This window comes from Sinohyriopsis cumingii, chromosome 10 (assembly GCF_028554795.1).
Source record: "Sinohyriopsis cumingii isolate HCF-2022 chromosome 10, ASM2855479v2, whole genome shotgun sequence".
In the NCBI taxonomy this organism is placed as follows: Eukaryota; Metazoa; Mollusca; class Bivalvia; order Unionida; family Unionidae; genus Sinohyriopsis; species Sinohyriopsis cumingii.
Genome location: NC_142970.1, coordinates 70,094,822 through 70,115,074, shown reverse-complemented (window position 1 = coordinate 70,115,074; position 20,253 = coordinate 70,094,822). Strand labels below are relative to the sequence as shown.

The window sequence follows — 20,253 nt, the reverse complement described above, 5'->3', positions numbered from 1 at the left end:
CAACGTAAAGTGATTGGGAAGTCTCACTCGCTTCTGGTACACGATTTGATAGATTTTTTCCAGGGGCCGACTGACGATGTGGTGAGTGGGTAAACGTACAATCTTGTTCGGTTGATAAGTGGTCACTTTAAAGTTTCCATCCTCTCCCGATTGCAAGGCTTCTTTCAATACCCCAAAGCTGACCACTCGACTGGTACGATGATTCAGAGTCAGTCCTTTCACTTTGCACGTCGTGTGCACTTCTCCTTGTTTGTCCCGGTATTCGTAGCCGTAATTTTTGGGACCACCACTGACGAAACTTAGAATCTTGTCGTCGGGATGCTCGTCTGTCCAGGCTCCTAAACGGTCTCCTTCGATGTCAGGGTGCTGTTGAATCGGGTGATGGATGTAAATGCAACTGTCCGTGTCAAAGTACAGGACGCGTTCTTCTAACAGTTCTAAAGCTTCGTACAATTTTAAGCGAGCATGAGCTGTCACGTAAGCCGCAATGATGACATTTCCAAAAGGGTCGTCTTGTACAAAGTCCAGATCTTCTTCGTAATTGACCAAGATCAAATCCTCTCGAACGACGTCCACGTGTTTCATGTATTTGGTTTTGTCGTGAATCATCTGGAAGTAGCGGGAAGGTTCTGTCAAATATTCCGTCTTGGGTAAACAAGGTCGTTGTGCCATTTTACCCCACAAGCAATTTAACATCACTTTGGCAAACGATCGCCTGCCTTCGTTTTTTTCGATGTGGTCTAAAGAGATGCCTTCTTGTGCGTAGTATTTCTCTTTGAATTGTATTTGGTCTTCGGGAGTGTGACACCAGGAAGGATAGCCGCTGGCTTCTTGTTTCAGTTTCAAAAAGGCATCCACGTAGTCAGCGAAAATGCCTTTCTGAGTAGGGTCACCCTTGTGGTACTGTTGTGTCTTGGGAAAGTGGCAAATTTCGTACACTTCTAACAGTTGGTATCCCATGTCCAGAGCTTTGAACAATTCCACGCTGACCCAGGTTCCCGTCAAGGCACGTTCTTCCTGGCTGTGATGGCAAGGCTGGTCCTGGTTGCACGTTTCGGCACAAGTACGGCACAAGGGAAACATCAGTTTGCCTTGACAATGGTGAGGTAAGACGGGATGGTATAGGTTCGTGGGAGGCAAAACTTTACACTTGATCAAGCCTTCGTATTGTCGAATGTTTTTCAGGTCGATGTGTTCCGTCAACAATTGCGGGTGCCCTACAGGAAAGCGACAATATTTGCACACGTAGGGATACAGCGAACACACGTCCAAGTATTTGATTTCTTCTCCTTTCTCTTCGTCGGATTGGTACAGCAAACAGGTGGCATTGGTCCTTCCTCCGTACAAACTATCCCTCGGGTTCAGCGGGTCCATGAACTGGTAACTTTCCACGAGGCGTTTAAACTCGGGATCGGTTTTCAAAAGGTGATCGTACTCGTGTTCCCACATTTCCACCACTTGGTATCCTTCCTGTTCTAACTTTAGGCGTCGCTGACAAGTGTCCTGGTACAAGTCTTCCATGGTTCGTTGCAAAAACTGATTTTTAGTGCCACGGTCAGGGTAACAGACGGGACATCCGTGAAATAAGCAACCGTTAAACTCGTACACGATCTTGGGGTTTTCTAAGTCCCAGCCATCTACCGAATACGTTCCGATGGTCTTTTCGCCTCCTCCGTTGCGGGCATGCTGAATCCATTTGTCTTCCTTGTCGCACAAGTAATGTAACCAACGTAGGGCTTTGACCGAGTATTGACGCTTGACATAGTGGGTCGTTTGAGGACTGATGACAGCCACGGTGTTTTCAGGCATGAATCGTTGGCGGTACACTAAGGAACACGCTTTGGCAATGGTGCAAGTTTCTTTCAAAGGATCGACCCCTCCGTGTTCCATGAACAGTTCTCGAAATTTTCCACAGCAACGCCGTAAAATGTCCACGTCGGAACGACAATACTTTAACATTTCTTCCTGAAAGTCGAAAGGGTCCGAGGCGTGAGCTTGGTACCAAGTGTAGAAAGCTTCTCGTTGTTCGGTACGCATGTTGTCGGGGTCGTAATAGTGAGCCTCAGGCAAATGGGGTAGAACGGCATGTTGATTGGCTTCCGTATTGAAAAAGTGTGGAAAGTACCCTTTAGCCATTTCTGTCATTCCAAACGTTTTAGGCATTCGGCTCAAAGGCATGGCCAAGTAACTCATCGAATCTTTAAACTGTACTTGTCCCACTTGCATGAAAATGATTTTGGCTCCGTTCAAAATCACTTTAGGACGTTCGGTGCCATGTTCCGTATAGTACCTCAAAAGAAACTGTCCATCGTATCCGGAGAAATTGTGAGCCATCACCGTGGCATGACGATGACAATCTCCGTAACGTTCGATGTCCTCTTGGCTCCACGTCTTGTCGATGGGGTCTAAGACCCATTGGGCAAAATCGGCTAACGTGTTTGGTCCCCGAAAGATTTTTTCACGTCCTCCAGGAATCTTGCTGAAGTGAGGGCAATGACTGAAGATAGGTTCTTGAATGCACTTCTCGCACGCTCGATGAGCCACGCAGAAATTAGGGATGTGAATGCCAGTCTGTTGCATGCATTCGAAATCGAAAAAGATGAAATTGCCTTTCTTCTTGTGACCGTCCTCTTTCTCTGGTGGGGGTTGGTATTTTTGCACGTAACATTCGTGTTCCAAGTCCACGATGTGGTGACAAATGTGACATTTTTTCTTTCCTCGACATACGTGTGCCTTGGCATTGTTGGTACGTATGCCTTGTCTACACGTAGGGCACAATCTCAGGAGTTGACAAGCACATTTCTTCTGTGAACCTTGTGTTTTCAAATGTTGTTGGTAACAGGTAGGGCTGACAAACGTGCGCAGACAAGTCGAACAAGGCACTGGTTCTTCGCTCAGACAGGGTGGAGAGGTCAAACATCCTGGGCATTTCCATCCACAATGCTTGTGTTGCTCTCGATTATTATAACCATAGTCACATTTCTCACAGTAATATCTGTATCCCAGGAATCCGGTGATACTGGTAATGGTATCGAAATGGTCATCGTGATGATAAACATGAATGTATTTTCCGTCCTTAAAGTCTTGGCCTCGAAACAACAGAGACCCGCGCATTTCTTGAGGGTGCACTTTCAAGGTGTAGCGTGGAGCTAGGGCATCTTGCAATTTTTGCATCTCAGGAATGCCACAGGGTGTGTCTTTGGACAGGCCAGCTTGTTGCAACAGGAGTTCTGCTTCGTTTCGTTGTTTGGTTCGGTTCGATTTTCGAATGTTCTCCCAGGTTCTTTTCCATTCTACCGTGTCGTTCTTGTTGGCATAGGTTCGTCCCACCACGATGGCACGGGCTAAACACATCTGGTCATGAGGATTGTGAATTTGGACAAGACTACGCTTAATGCTGCGAAGCTCGTTCACCAATAACATCTTTTTGCGTCCTGTCCCTTGAGGAAGAGAGACGTGGGCCATTTTCAGTGTGGCTTTACCATCGGTGATGTCAAACTGGTCATTAGATTGTTGTACGTGTTGAATCTTGTCCATGATTTTGGAAGAGGTTAGTTCTGCAGGTCTGCTAAACTCGATCCAAACAGGGGATTTCAAACCGTCGTGATCTATGGATAGTGTCAAGCGATCGTCTTCTTTGGGTTGATATTGTCGCTTGAGTGCGGTGAGCAAAGAATCCCACATCTCGGTGATAAACCCTTCTGCTTTCTCCAACGGTACGTCGGCCTTGAAATCTTTAAACTTCACCGTGTAGGTGTAAGCCGTGGTTCTAAATTTTCTAGAGGAGCGCTTTTCCGTCTCTCGAATGGAATAGTACTTTTCAGGGTTGACTAAGGGTGGTGAACTTGGTTTAGAGGTTTCAAATTCTGGTTCACTCATGTCCTCTTCAAAATCACTGGCATGAATTTGTGCCAAGATTTCAGCTCTGGTACGAGGCGATAGATCACGTTTCTGCCTCTTACTTTCTTCTTCTTCTTTCTTCTCGAATGAATGGGATCGTTTCATCTTGAGTGAAAAACGTCAAATGACTCAAGTTTAAACACCACAGACTAATTTATAGTCATGGCAAACCAGCGTATATAAAAAGGGTGTGTGTCTTGTCCTTTCACTATTCATTTCACTCTCAAACCGAGGAGAACGATGGAAGAGACTACCCAGATGGAACGTTTCGTCAGAGCTTTGCGAGGGGTCATTAGAAAATTCTCTTCAGACCAGCCGACGGACTACTCTCCTTCCTTTCGAGATAAAAGTCAAGATACTTGCTATATCTGTCAGAAGAAAGGGCATTGGTCTTCAGAGTGTCCAGACAGTCAAAAAAGAAAAAAAAACAGGGGCTAAAAAGGACAAAAGTCAAGATACCTGTTATTATTGTAAAGAAAAAGGACATTGGTCTCCAGATTGCCCAAAAAAGAAACAAGAGGAGTCAGAAGAAAAGAAGGATTCTTCAGAAGAAGAGAGGGATTCTTCGGAAGAAGAGAGGGATTCTTCAGAGGAAGAAGAGGAAGAAAAAAGACAATTGAATTTAAAAGAAGCAAAGAAACAGGAGAAGAAAAGAAGAAGGGAAGAAAATGAGGTAAAAACGGTGAAGAAATTCAAAAAACAGAGAGACTAAACAAGGAGAAAGAAGAAGTCAATGAACTTTTAATTAAAGTGTTCTGTGGTGAATTGTGAATTGGATTGTAAAAAAATGGATAAAAGAATACATGAATGATATAAGGTAAGTGTCTTTGAGTTTTGATTTTAAAATAAGAAGCTACACTCACGCACTCATACACAGACACGTACTATAAGGGTAAAATGGGTGGGGTTTATTTTTGAGTTATTGGCAAATTGAAATTGTATTTCTTTTCGAGAAATGTGGGTGGCCCTGAAAAGGGCCTTTTTATTTTGGTGTAGGGGTGAGTTTAACCAATCATCTTTAACTGCCTTAAGCCTTTGCCACGGCCAAGGCCTACTTCTGATGATTGGGTTGAAATCACTAAGGGTGGTACGACAGGCTTAGTCACAGGGTTGGCGTGTTTAGCTCGGGAAGGTCGTATTCTCTTCGGTCGTGATAAAGAAGTCTGATACATTTGTTTCAGACTTCTTAACTCCGCTAAAATGTCCAACAGTACCGTGGCCGTTTGATTTTCACCCTCTTGTTTCTTTGCTGCTACTTCTTCTTGCTGTTGTTGCTGTTGTTTTTTTCTTACCTGTTCTTGTTGCTGTTGCTGTTGCTGTAGGAGAAAAGCTTGTTCCGCTTCCTTTTGTCGTTGCATAAATTTCTCCAATTCTTCTTTCTGTCTCTGTCTAAAATTCTCCACTTGCGGTAATGAAGAAGGTAACGAAGGTTCTGGAACAAATTCTTGCGAGGTAAGAAAATCCACAAAATCCCAGTGTACCTCTTCTGAAAGTAAGTCCGGGTTCCCTTGGGCAGTCTCCCCTGCTGGTGCACCCCAATGGATCGTTTTCTGAGTTTCCGTCATGTTGAATCACTGTCGCATAGATTGACTGCACACAAGCGCTAACGAATCTATATAGACCACGTGACGTCACAGACTGCTCTCTTCGGATTGGATGCGAGCTGACTGAATTTTGTAACGCGTGTTCGGATTGGTGAATGAATTCAATCCGTTTCAATCCTTCCTGTACCTATAAATAAGCACAGTTCACTGCATTGATTCACCTATTCGCGTCGCTTCAAGATGTGGACCACAGTTGAGTCATCCACCCTTGTGTCTTCCATGATGTTTAGGACGGACATGCTCATGTATGTCAGGTCCAAGTGGACTGTTGTTGATAGGACAGATACTAGTCAATAGATGAGGAGAGTTTACATAGAAAGACAAGGATGTCTCAAGAGGGTACTTTTGTATGGACCGGCAGTTAGAAGGAGTTTAAGAAGAAGAAGAAGAAGATGTGACAGATGCCATCTATGTTAATATTAATATTAACATAAACCCAAAGGCCCTTTTCAGGGCCAGCCATATTTCTCGAAAAGAGATAGCCTTTCCATTGCCTACCCCTTTTCTAAATTTAAATTTAAATTTAAATTTAAAAAAACTTTAAAAAAAAAAATAAAATCCCATATTCAATTCCCCTTGTCCCTAGACAAACCCAAACTCTATTCCCATGTTAATTTCCCTTGTCCCTAGACAGACCCAAACTCTATGTTAAATTCCCATTGTCCCTAAAGTGGCCCAACGTTTTTCTCCATGTTAAATTTCCATTGTCCCTAAAGTGGCCTAGGGGTGTTTTTAATGCTAAGTCCCATTGTCCCTATGGTGGCCCACTTAACTACTAATGCAAAAGGTGATTATTAACCAATTAGCCATCAATAATTATACTAACAACATCTATCTGCTCTCACCTCCGACGTAAGGCCTGATGAATCACTTAAATATAGTAATTAAAACTGGCCAATTAACTTTGATATTATAAGGTGGCTTAAATCTCAGCCATCAGGACCCGCTGCACATTGAGGCAACGATTTGACTAATAAACTTGTTAAAACTTAAAGTAAGAACCTAAAAAGTAGATCTATAAGGTGGCTAAAATCCCAAAGCCATCAGGACCAGCTACACAACGAGGCACCAGATTTACATAATTAGGAAATATGTCCCCGAAAATTAGAATTAGAAGGTGGGTAATCACCAGCCATCAGCCCCCCCCCCCCCGCACACGGCGGAAAAATTAATGATTAGAGTATGGACCCCAAATACCATCAGACTAAATAAATTTCACTAAAACAGAATAGGAAGATTCATCATGTCATCTTTATCTTATTCCACAAACAGCAAAAATAATGATTTTCCTAATTACAAATACGGCAAGACGACGCCATTTACTATTCGGAAACTGGGGAACAAAAGAACGATCCTGGATGTAAGGCGCATCCCTTCCATTCAGTCAGACATACCTTTGCCAATTCCAGACATGTACTATATAAGTGAGTGCGTGTGGGCCATTCCCACTCACCATGAGTCCCGTGAGACATCATTGTCTCGAAATCGAACTAATCAAATAACACTTTCTTAGTGCACTAATGCGTTGGGGAAGTGGCACCATTCCCCTCCCCGTTGAAAAAATCATTCAGCCCCAAACGGGGCACTAACTAGTCGTAAATGCCCATATGGGCGCAAACGACTTAAATTTAAATGACTGATTGACTGACAATCGCGTCATTCAACATTGAATAAACCAAGATGGCAAGTAACCATCTTGAGAAAATGAAGAAGCTGCAAGACGTTGTGGATAATTTGGGACTGATTGAAGAAATGCTGGTCAAACTGGATGACGATTTTTGTTCTTACAGTCCCCATCGAGTCAAGATGGAAATCAATAATTTAAGAACGTCAAAGGATATGTGAAGGGAGATGAAAATGAGAGAATGGAATGTAAAGATAGAAAAGGAAGAGGAGAATGAGAAAAGGAAGAGGAGAAGGAAAAACAAGAGAAGGAAAAAATGAGAAAAAAATTAGAAGACAACATCAATAACGAAACTCAGAAGATGGTGGAGGGAGAAGAAGACATTAGAAGAACAAGAAGAAGAAACCAAAAAACCCTTTTGAGGTCCACTCAGATGCTTCGAAAAGATATTTAATCTCTTTGCCATATCTGTGTTTGATGTTCATCAATCTATGTCCATGTGTTGCATATCTTATATACGTCTATGTCCCGCCCGCCAAGCCTTCTAGTTTTCCCCCGCTGTTTTGCCCAATTGAGGTCACCCACTTACAACATTGTTACCAATGTCCGGTACCGTGACGTCACCTGACATGTTCCATTCCTATTATCCCTATACAACAACCCAACTTTCCCTTGACGCTATACAACACCAATATTGCCCATGTTAAATTCCCCCTCGTTGCTAAACATCCCCAGGGTTTTGTCCATGTTAAATTCCCAATTGTCGCCATACAGCCCCAGCAATATTTTTTCCTTGTCGCCATACAGCCACACGACCTTTTTGACTGGGACTTACATTGTCGCTATACAGCCCCACTGTACTACTTACATGTCTGAGCCATTCGATTCTGCGTATCTTGATCTCCAGGGAAATGTTGTTACATTCGGTCTTTTCATACAGGATTACATTGGAGAACTTGTTTGGCCAATAGATGTTGCAGATTTTACTGAGGCAGCTATTGTGAAATTAATTTAATTTGCTCATGTCTGTATTCACTACTCTCCAACACTCGGACAGTAAAATAGGGTCGACTTTACGTTGCTATTGTAAAATCTGATCTCTGTCTTGAGGTTATATTGTTTTGATTTCCATATAAGGTTAAGTCTGTTGAAAGCACCGCTGGCTTTATTTAACGTGGTATTGATGTCCTTTTTGGCACTGTTGTCGTTGCAAATTAGGCTACCCAGGTAGGCGAAGTCCTTTACAAACTCAAGTGCATCAATGATAATTGGAGGAGTAGCTGTAGCATTTATGCACATCATTTGAGTTTTTTTTTTTTTATTGACATGCGGACCAGTCTCTTTAGTGCACCTGCTGAGTCTGTCAGATTTCTCTAAAAGATGAGAGTACCTTGATGAAATGACAGCCACATCATCAGCAAAGTTCAGATCTTCAAGATGTGAAAAAAACGTCTACTGGATCCAGACAGATCTTGTCTGATGCATTATCCAGTCGATGGTGAGGAGGTACAGGATGGGAGAGAAAGGATGCAACCATGATTAACACCAATCTTCACTTTGATATTACGATTCTAAGGTCTTAAGATAAGTAATAGAAAAGAGCGAGAAGCAACAAGCTTTATAAATTTCAATAAATACTTCCTTTGCCTAGAATACAAAGTGAAATGTAAAAATAACTTACGGTATTGCAAATCCCAAATGAAGTTCCAACACAAGTTATAATGAATAAAGTTCTGAATAAACTTTAGTGGTATTCCAAATAATTTCCAACGCTGAAGGTGTTGATGTTCCTGCAGTGGCAGGTAGCTTCTGATGTACTAATGTACCAAAGACATGAATTGTAATGATGTGCCATCAATCTTTTGTTGAATCACAGTAATATAATCCAATGTTTCCTTGTCTGAATTCACAATAATTCCCAGTTAATGTATCTTTCTAAGAACAGTATTGAACACTTTGTATTTCCAGTGAATACATAATTTGAATAAATAAATTCCAGCCCAAATGAAATACTAAACACAAAAATTGATTCTTCATCAAGATCTTACAGCAGAAATAAATATTTTCCAATTAAACACGATTATAAAGTCTTCTTATAAAGTCTTCTACTAGACATAGTCATAATTAACATTTTCTGACACCCCCCACCTATTGCTTAATGGAATTGTCTATTATAAAATATTATATTTCTAAAATGATAATAAAGAACATCGTAAACACGGTGTCCTTGACTCACACCAATATAAATATCTTTACTTCTGTTGATAATGTTCCTAATTTTAAACCCATGGTCATAGAGGAAATATTTGCTCTGTATTAGTTGTTTACTGATGCTACTGAGTCTGTGTTATATAGACTCGTGCGTAGGAGACTCTCTGTCTCTCTCCCTCTCTCTGATATATATATATATATATATATATATATATATATATATATATATATATATATATATATATATATATATATATATATATATATATATATATATATATATCATGAGAGAACTTTCCAGTTCATGAATATATTAAATTATTAAAAAAAATTATTATTCAGATGCTTTTACACTGCTGCTGGGAAAAAAGCGAGGGAATTTTTTTTTAATTTGGTTCCCAAAAGATGACGTTTTGTTCACACAGGATTCCGCCATGTATTTCTATGCCAGTATTACTATAGCCGTCCTTCTTATTTTCAGGAATAAATTTTAAAATGTAAAGACAACACTTTACAAATCTGCTTGAAGTAAAACCGAATAGTTTTGCAACGCAATTTACTGACAAGGGTGACTTTTTTTTTAGTTTTGACATAGTGGACCTAAAATTGACGGCTACCTGTACTGAGAAAAATATAAGAATCTCACGTCGATTATTTTTTTTTTTTTTTTGATACAGTCTAATCGTTGCCTACTATGAACTGAGTGCTGCAGAAGAGTTCACAGATAATCAAATACAAAATGTGTAGTTAAAGTCAGGTTAAGATCAGGACCGTTATGCCACAACGGTGGATCCTAATAAGATTGTACGTTTGTCAGATCATCGTTAGTTGACATTTGGAAAAAATGCATAACGAGAAAGACTTCGTCGATTTCAACACGTTATCGCACAAACAAATCAATATTCAGTATAAACATTTCATAAAAATAAGAAAATATCGTTGTGAGTACATACACGGACCTAGAAAGATGAATTCACACAGAGAAACGGTATAAAGGACAAATTAACTCAAGTTCAAGTCAAGCGCTATGCCTGGCTACTGAAAATTTTAAAGTCGATGCTAGACTTTCAAAGGGAAATAACCCAACTGTCTGGAAGGAACTGTTTTAATTATTCAGCTTCTGGAAGATGTTTTTTAAATTTTGTTTTTTCTTTGGGAGAAATAGTGTTTATGCTGTGATGTGAAGCTTCACAAGTGGGAATGTAAAGAACCAGCTTTGAACATTCCAAATGATGTCCGTACACTCTCTACCTTCTGCCCAAAGTATGATCCCCATGTTAGATATGACAAATTCCCACTGTCATTTCAATGTTAAAGTTCCCTTATGCCCGAGACAGCCATTTCCATGTTAAATTTCCCTTATCCCCAGAGTGCCATTCCCATTTAAAATTCCTATTTTGCCCCGTAAACTTTCTACCCATTTTAACGTGGATGTATGACGCGCTAGATTGTCATCATAAACTATTTATCTTGTCCAAGTTTAATCTGCTCTTTCTAGTCCCATTTTATATATTTGGACAGTTTTGTTGAGAATAACCATCCAACTATCTAAAACGGGGTGGGAAAAGTCAGAGAAAACTGGGACTAATTCTATCCTCCCCTGCAAACTTCCAAAGTCAAAAGCACCACCCAAAAACAACAAAATTAACACCACTAACAACAACAACAAAAAGAAAAAAACAAACCAACAACAAAACTTGGAGTTATCCGGTTTGAATAGCTTACGATGAATAAATCCGTTTTGTTTTCAGGTGCAAGAGCTTTATATGTTAATTAGTGGGACATATCCCAGAATTCCAATTAAAAGATGTCTGCGCCCATGGTCCTACAGTTCACGTCAAAAATCTGATATTTCTTTTCAGTTTAAAATTATTTCCAGACCTTGAAAGCAAACAGCAAATATTAGATAAGAAAATGGTAAGTTGTACCTACAGTTAACGTACCAAACTTGCTACTGTCATCGATACATAACGTTTCCAAATCGATAATTTGCAAATAGATTGAACAGCTGGTGTTATTCAGGTATGTTGTTTACCACCATGTCGGGTAATTCTGCGCAACGATAAGTCATTCCTGTAAACATTGAATCACGTGTTATTTTTGTTTAAAAATCCATTTTGTATCAAGAAAGAAAAATCGTACTTTAATTAAGGAAAGTGATATTCATAAAGTGTACAAAAATATCCCGCATTTCGACTCGAAATGCATCTGAAAATGTGATTTCAAAATGTTAACATGAAGACCCACTCCATGACCTTCTTCAACCGGTAACCCAGAAAATCCGATTTACTATGTATCTTTTAGAACCACACAAAGAAATACATTATATAAAAGAGGGAAATGTATACCGTAAAACAATACTGCATTTTTATCCAAGTTTCCAGTTTTGCAAATTGTCCCACATGTACAAAATTGTCCGCTACTCAATGTGTCAACTTGTCACTAGACATACATTCTCAAGAAATTCCCTGGTATATAGTCTGTTTATAAATTTTTTAGTAATTTTGTTCCCATCAACAAGACGTAAATACATTACATCCTATTCATTGTTGTTTCTCTTCAAAATATAAGCTTTTTTTTAATGAAAAGTTGAACTTTACTAACTTTTGTAAAAGATCGGTTTAGTTTACTTAATATCTCTTGCCATTCATTGGCATTTTTACCTTGAATTTTGTAAAACTAGCTATAAACCTGACCTAATTACTCGACTGAACTGCTGACATAAACAGTCCAAAGTAATGTATTTAATTTCTGTAGTCCGAAGGATAAACATTACATCTTTTCAATGCTGTGCACAGAATAGGCTGACATATCGCGAGTCATGAAAACATGAGGGTGGTATCCTTGTATTTTATTTTTGTCAATCGTTCGAATTCGTTATGCGTTTTGCTTAAGTGCGCAGAAATGCCTAACAGCACTGTATTACTTTTAAAAAGAAATCTAGCTCATTAACACATTTGAAACATTTCCACAAGTATTACCTAAACTTGAATACAGCTGTAGTGCCCTTCAAGAGGGAGCTTTTTAATACAATGCGACCCTGCCATAACGCGCCCATTGATAACGTGGTCATGGTGTGGCTCCCAAAAGTTTGTATATTCATTCGCACATGAAAAAATATTTTTTGTTCCAAGTACATGAAATAGTGTATAAAAATGTATTATCATTTTGGGGAAAGAGATTGTGGGTGAATTTGAATATAATACAATCGTGGCTTGGTTCCTGAAATTTTAATGTATATGCATTTTTCTCATACTGGGAATATTTTTAAGTGCGAGAAATAGTGTGTAAAACATTTATTATCATTTTGGGGAAGAGTTCACATATGAAATCAAATATAATATGCTCTTGGTGTGGTTCCTGAATTTTTATGTACATGTACATGTATTTTTCTCGTACCGGGAAAAAATATTTTTTTTTTAAGTATGAGAAATAGTTTGTAAAACATTTATTATCATTTTGAGGAATAGTTCACATATAAATTTTAATATAATATGATCGTGGCATAGCTTCTGAAGTTTAATAATTTCACCATTTTTTAAAAGTGTTTTGCCAAAATAAACATTATCGGAAATGTACTTATTATTGATTCATGAGTAAAGCCAGAAAGTCCTGTTTTTGATTTTCTTCAGTTAATTCTGTATACAATCGTTGCTCAAACAATAGCCAACATGTATTTCTTCTTTAACTGCATACACAACCAAGCAGCAGAGAATACGGTGGTTGATAAAAGACTCTCACAATTTAATAAACATAAAAAAATGAAAGCCGCCATAAGTTTTACGAAATTTACACTTAAAATACAAACTGATGACATACAAGCAAAGACTGGAAGAATGATCATTGCTGAAAAATCCGGAAAATTTGTTCATACTTGTTTGATTTGGATCCAGATTTTATATTAGAAGTGATGAAATTGGTCAGGGAACCAGACAAATTTTACAGCAGCACATCAGACGCTTTAAACTGCAGCTATTTGTTTATGCAAAGCATATGCATGATCAAACTGTTGATCTTAGAATTTTGTAAAAAAATGGCATCCAGCAGGTGATGCATGTTTAAGACAAAAGGGGAAATAAGCCTCTTGAAAAGTGTTAATAAATCAACACAAAAATAAAAAGTTATATTCAGATTCTTGCGATTCTTGAGTATGACTCGTGGCGGGGAAATATGATTGCATTCATGTGGAATGGAAACAAGAATTTCCAAGCCATTGAGCTCCATAGGGTATGGAACAAAAATTTGTGCAACTGTACTAGTGGTAAATAAAGTCTACACGTGCTTTACAAACTTTTCAACTGAACGTAATGTTTATCATTGCTGCATGTTCCGAATACCAAACTTTTAATTGTTTTCCAGCTTTACAATAACAGTTTATGGTATTTTGTTACACCTTACTGAAAACTAGTCAAATTTATGGAAATAAATCAACTGCCTTACTGAGACGGACTCGTCAGGGTCGGCAGCTCTGTTAGTATAGTAGTTTTCACATGTTTCATTTGGTATTCAAAAAATCTAAAGTAAAAGTTATATGCATGCTGAAAATATGCATTGATTGTTAATTATTCTTGCTGTAATCATTCAAACAAATAGGCATACAAGCGTTAATTATTGGAAATTTGCGATTGTTAATTATTCTTGCTGTAATCATTCAAACAAATAGGTGTACAAGCATTAATTATTGGAAATTTGCGATGGATAAATGTACACGGAAATGCATATGAGAAAATTTTAGCAGTATGAAATTTGTAGACACTGTTCATAGACCCTGGAACCTAATGAACCATACACGTGCTTCATCTTTCTTAACCTAATTTTGCTGTTAATTTTTCCAATTGCATTCAGACACATAATGATCTGTGACAAAATTATTGAATAGTTTAAATATGTATGTAATTTTTGCAATGGAATTACATGTATTATGGATTAATTGCAAGCCCAGATGGTACGATATCAGATGGAAAGTAAACATTGTCAATATTCTGTTCATGCTGTATATTAGACGTTGAATTCAGACACAATGATCTGGGACAAAAGTATTGAATATCGCAAATCTGTGTGCAATTTTTCAATGGAATTACATGCATTATAGATGATCTGCATGCCACGATGGCCTGATAGTAAACGGTGTTGATACCGTATTCATCATATACATCAGACATGAATACACGTATATGTGCCAATGAGTTGTTCTCTGAAAAAAGTAAAATACTGTAAACCCCGCATTAATGCAACCCTGATATTAATGTGAACCAATTTGTTTTACCCCAATTATCACGTTATAGCAGGGTTCCACTGTACCGCCATAGTGCCCTTCAAGAGGGCGCTTTTTGATACAGTCATGGTCCCCTTTTTGATATAGTCATGGTCCCCTTCAAGATGGTCCTACAGTGTAAGACATTGATGCTCATATTTATGTTTTTGCTTTGGTGTCCAACTGTTAAATAATGGCGTTGGATAGCATGTCGACTGACAGTGGAACTAGAGGCCAAATTTTCAGGAAAGAACTCATGTTTGGCAGCCCATATTAATGCTTCTCTCCAAATTGAAGTCATATTACTTTAGTCAGACTTAACTTAATCTGATGTCTATTTTTCTAACAAATTCTCATTCTGACAAGCAAATGAATGTTTCAAGTTCTGTTGACCTACATTTCAATTGACTGGAATGTGATGACAGCGGGGAATGCCAAAATAGGTAAAAAGGATGATAAATATTTTGAATGAAACAATGCCAGTTAAAGACTTTCTTCAGTATTGGCATATTTGTATACATTTCTTGAAAGAAACTTATCTCAACTTCATAGACATGCTCATTCAATAATTGACATATTGCCTTGCATGCATATGTTCAAAACTTGTAACAAAAAGGGTTACAGGTCTAGTGTTGCATGGATTATTGATTTTCATCTCTACTGATCATAGGTCTTTCATCTGTTGTCTGTTATCCACCATCAGTCCATCTGATAGTACAAGTTTGTTAACCTCTTAAACTACTTGGAATGTTGCCATGAAAGTTTGCACATGTGATTATTCCATGGTCTGATTGGTCCTAAATGAAAATGGTGATGCACAGACCTCCAATATGGCCACCGCCATGGTCATCTTGGAAATCTTTGTATCGCTATGGAGGGTCATATCTTTTTATGATGTCTAGGTGGTCCTAAATGAAATTCAGATCAATCTAATCACCAGTTTGGCAGTCATATTGTGGCTAACTTGAAATTTTGTTATCACTACTTCTTCTAAATGAATGTTTATATCAACATGGGGCTTTTACTAAAAAATTCTTATATATTTATTTATATTTATATTTTTTATTATATCCTAAATTAAAATGGTGTTGATCTGACATATAATAGGTGCATATCTTGAAATCTTTTTACTACTAGGAAAGTCATGTTGACATGGGTTTTCATCAGAAAAAATATTGGTGTGAAAATCAATAACCTCAGTATGGCCACCATGGCAGCCATCTTGAAAACCTTGTTATCTCTAAGCTTCCCAACATGGGTTGTACACAAACAGACTTATGATAACTAGTTGGGCCTAAATGAAAATGGTGACATACATCCAATATGTCTGCTATCATGACTGTCTTACAATTCTTATTGTCACTACTCCTGAATGGATAATCTTTATGACATGGTGTTTACACCAAAATTCTTATAATGTCTACTTAATCCTGAATGAAAATGGTGCTAAGTTGATGATCAATAAGTGCATCACAGACGGCAATTTGAAAATCTTATTATCTCTGAAAAATATTAGAAATGGTTTCAACACTCAGAAGTTAAATGGAAGAAATGGTCTTGAATTCTTGGAAATTCTTTTCACACAGTAGAAAATCAGTTCTTTTGAGGGACTGTTGTTTTTAAAGATTATTGAAAATATATTGAGCAGTTTGCTGTTAAAATAGTTTATTTCTAAATTTTACATTCTATGGTAATACTTTTCTATTGTAAATCAAGAAAAGGCTAAGAGAAACAAATGGCAACAATATGTTTTGTTAATGTACATGTATTTTAAGAAGCTGTTGCAGTCATTGGAAAGGTCATTAAAGCTTCTGGAAAAGGATAAATTATGTAACCCTAATAGTCAACATACAAAAAACAATAGGGGCCCTGAGAGGCCGAGTAGTCTGAAGTGCTCAGTTACTGATCACTGCCATCTCACCTCTGTCAGCGTGGGTTCAAGTCTTGGGTTCGGCCTATGTGGGTATGTGAGAAAGCTTACCAGTAGCTTCTCGGGGTTGGTGGTTCTTTCAGGGGTTTTCCATGATTCTTCCTCAACTATTAATACTGGCTGCCATGTATAGCCTATCTTGAGCTGAAAAATGGTGTTTAACCCATCAACAACAACAATAACAACAAATAACAATAAAGTGTAACTAGAATTTTGATTGTTTCAATATTTTAGAGGCATGCTGTATGATTGTAATGCTTTTAATAATCATATGCATTTTATACATCAGGGGTCAGATAAGTGGAGTGTCTATTTTGCGTGTTTAGAATGCAGATTTGTATGGTCATGAGTTCTTTTATTTCAAGAGCACACTTTGTATATTTAGGAATATGATGTAATAGTAGATGTAATAGTAGATGGTCTTCTTAAATCGTTACAGGCTCAGCATATTGGACAGGTTGATGTAGAAGAGGAGGATGATTTTGGAGGATTTGAGGTAAATGCCATGTATAAGTAAAACCTGTTATAACACGATTCATGATATCGCAATTCTGCTTATAACGCGATGGCAGCATATCTTTCATTTTTTAATTTAAGGTGACTTCTCTTTTTAAAATCCTAAAAACATGCTCTTGGAAAAGCTGGTTATTCATATCCCTATCAGATTTTTAATCCCAGAACTGCATTTGAAGTTGCCTTAACTTTGCCGTGCACCGTTCCCGCCATATTGGCATGTATACAGTTCAAAACTGAAATATACTTGATGTCTGATGAAACCCGGTGAAAATAACAAACAATATATGATCAGGAGGTTAGTTTAAACTGATGACATTGAAATTTCAGTGCACATTTTCTATTGGGAAGGTTTTCGAAAAATTTGTTATCGCGATGTCGCTTATATCGCTTTGTCATTCTTTTGACCCTGAGCGTTATAACGGGTTTTACCTGTATAATTAAAATAGTTCAATCCAACTCTGCAGTAACCTGCACCTACTGGACACAAGGCTGTCACAGGTGGTACAGATATGGACATCTCCACTTGCCCTTCTTCAGTCTCCACTTGTATCTCTTTCCACATTTGTTTCCTTCCTTCTTTAAATCAATGACACACTTAATGTTCTATGTCATATTGGTTTTCTTGTAATAATACTCACTGTTTATGTACATGTATAATGAGGTAGCAATCAGCCTTAAATATTTAGCATTGACAGACTTGGATTAATAAAATATCTTTAATTTCCTGCCATTTATTCTGAAAACATTTTGAGTACAAAACTCCAATTTAAGCACAAAAGTTCGAAATCTTTGAGTTCTGTATCTTTAACTAAAATGAAGTTAAAATCATAGAACTTTCAGGAGCTTTCTGAACTTGGGCTACTCATCTTGCATGCTAAATTTAAACTATACTGGCTTACTTCATTTCTCTAATTTCATTTTGGGGTTTTGAAATTCAGCTTGAGTTTTGTATTCTGGAGATTGCAATGACTAGTGTATGTGTAAAGATGACTTCTTATACAGGTAGTTATACTGGTAATTTAACTCACATTTTTAATTCCTGTTACCTTTAGATCATGGTCATTAGTAGTCTTTAGTAACCATCATTTTCAGTGGCAACAATTTCCTATACATATTTGTATTTTATTATTGAAAACAAATTATTCAGTTATAGAATGGAAAATGCTGAAAAGGAATTTTAGTAATCTTTTGATAGATGTTTGCAAATATGTGACCACATTTCCTGAATCTATAAACATGTTGACACAAAGGATGAATTTAGCATTCCATGGACACATTGTCTTCATTATGAATTCAGTGTTTATTATATTCATGTACTTTTTTGCCTTTTGGAATTTTTCATTCTTCAATTTTTCTGATTTTATGATTTTAAAACTCAGATTTTTGGATTAGTCTTCATATACAAAAATGAGCAATATAATTTTGTGACTAACAATGATTGATGTTGTATTTGCTATTTTTGGCTTTTACCTCACCTGGTTGCATGTTCAAGTGAGCTTATGATACTGCCATGTATCCATAATACATTGTATTCCCACATGCATTTTCCATCAACACTTGCCATCTTAAACCTCTGATGTAACTGGACCAGTTTCAACCAAACTTGCAAGAGAGCACCCTGGCATGAAGAGCTTTCAAGTTATGATGTATAATGCACCATCAAATGGTAACTGATACTAACATTAGGAAACATTTATGCGACTTCCTCTCAACAAAAGTTCAACAGAATGTTACCAAATTGGACAGAAAGCATCCTGGCATAAGGAGTTTCAAATTTATACAATTGATGACAATCTGACATAAAAAAATGACATTGTCAGAATTTAAAAAGGCAACTTTGAAATAGACCAATATGTTGGCTTAGAGTGGTTAGAGCATTCACTTCAGATGCCAGAGGTTGTGGGTTCAAACCTGGCCAAATCTTACCAGAGACTTATAAAAATGATACTAGCAGCTATCTCACTTGGTGCTCAGCTTTAAGAGGTTAGTATTAGGACTGGTTGACCTGGTATTAGGATAATTTGATTGGGTGGGACATGATGCTACATGTTTGTGGCATTATGCCCCAGTGCTGGACATCACTGTAAACTGCCACACTGCGGACATCGTAGTGATGCGACTAAAAAGTTATTAAAGTTAAATTAAAAATCCAAATCTCTCTCTCTCTCACACACACACACACGCACGCACACACGCACACACACACACACACACACACGCACTATACTGCAGCCCTCTTACAACACTGGATTTGTTATAGATCTATACATATTTATTTTACTATTTTCTGATTCATGATAGGGTCACACTTGACATTGTTCTTTCAGGCAGCGGTGCCATTTGCCCCAGTTGAGGCACGTGCAGTAGATTTTGAGGCGGGTCCTAGTCCCTGGGTTATCTTTCCACCTAGTAAGTTTAATTCACATTGCGGTACTGTTGATTCACATTGCAGTGATGTTGATTCACACTGCGGTACTGTTGATCATAATGAATAAATGAAAAGCGTTCACTTATCTTATTGATGTATACATGTCCTATAGCACTGTACATGTCTTATACATAAGTGTACATATGTATAGAACACACCATGTATAGCAGTATATATGTATAGAGCACACATCTTATAGCACTGTAAATATATATCTAGAGCACATCTTATAGCAGTGTAGATGTATCTTATAGCAGTGTATATATGTATAGCATCTTATAGCAGTGTACATATGTATAGCATCTTATAGCAGTGTATATATGTATAGCATCTTATAGCAGTGTATATATGTATAGCATCTTATAGCAGTGTACATATGTATAGCATCTTATAGCATTGTACATATGTATAGCATCTTATAGCATTGTATATATGTATAGCATCTTATAGCAGTGTAGATGTATCTTATAGCAGTGTATATATGTATAGCATCTTATAGCAGTGTACATATGTATAGAGAACACATATGTACATATATCTTATAGCAGTTTACATGTGAATAGAGCACATCTTATAACAGTGTATGTATGTATAAAACACATCTTACAGTAGTGTACATGTTTATAGAACACACATCTGATAGCTGTTTACATATATCTCATAGCAGTGTACATACATACATACATATATATATATATATATATATATATATATATATATATAATGTCTTATAACAGTGTAAAAATATATTATAGCAGTGTACATGTGTGTAGAACACATCTTATA

At 37.5% G+C, this 20,253-nt stretch overlaps 1 protein-coding gene across 1 annotated transcript in view; it reads left to right on the top strand.

Annotated features, from left to right (window-relative positions):
• The first annotated feature begins 11,151 nt into the window (after window positions 1-11,151).
• The window catches only part of LOC149790358 (uncharacterized), an 82,310-nt gene continuing 73,208 nt past the window's right edge, over window positions 11,152-20,253 (top strand). Inside the window, exons 1-3 of the mRNA XM_089972403.1 lie at window positions 11,152-11,256; window positions 16,963-17,019; window positions 19,367-19,448. Coding sequence (XP_089828529.1) covers window positions 11,254-11,256; window positions 16,963-17,019; window positions 19,367-19,448 — 142 coding nt within the window. The 5' untranslated portion in view covers window positions 11,152-11,253. The remainder of the gene's footprint in view (window positions 11,257-16,962; window positions 17,020-19,366; window positions 19,449-20,253) is intronic.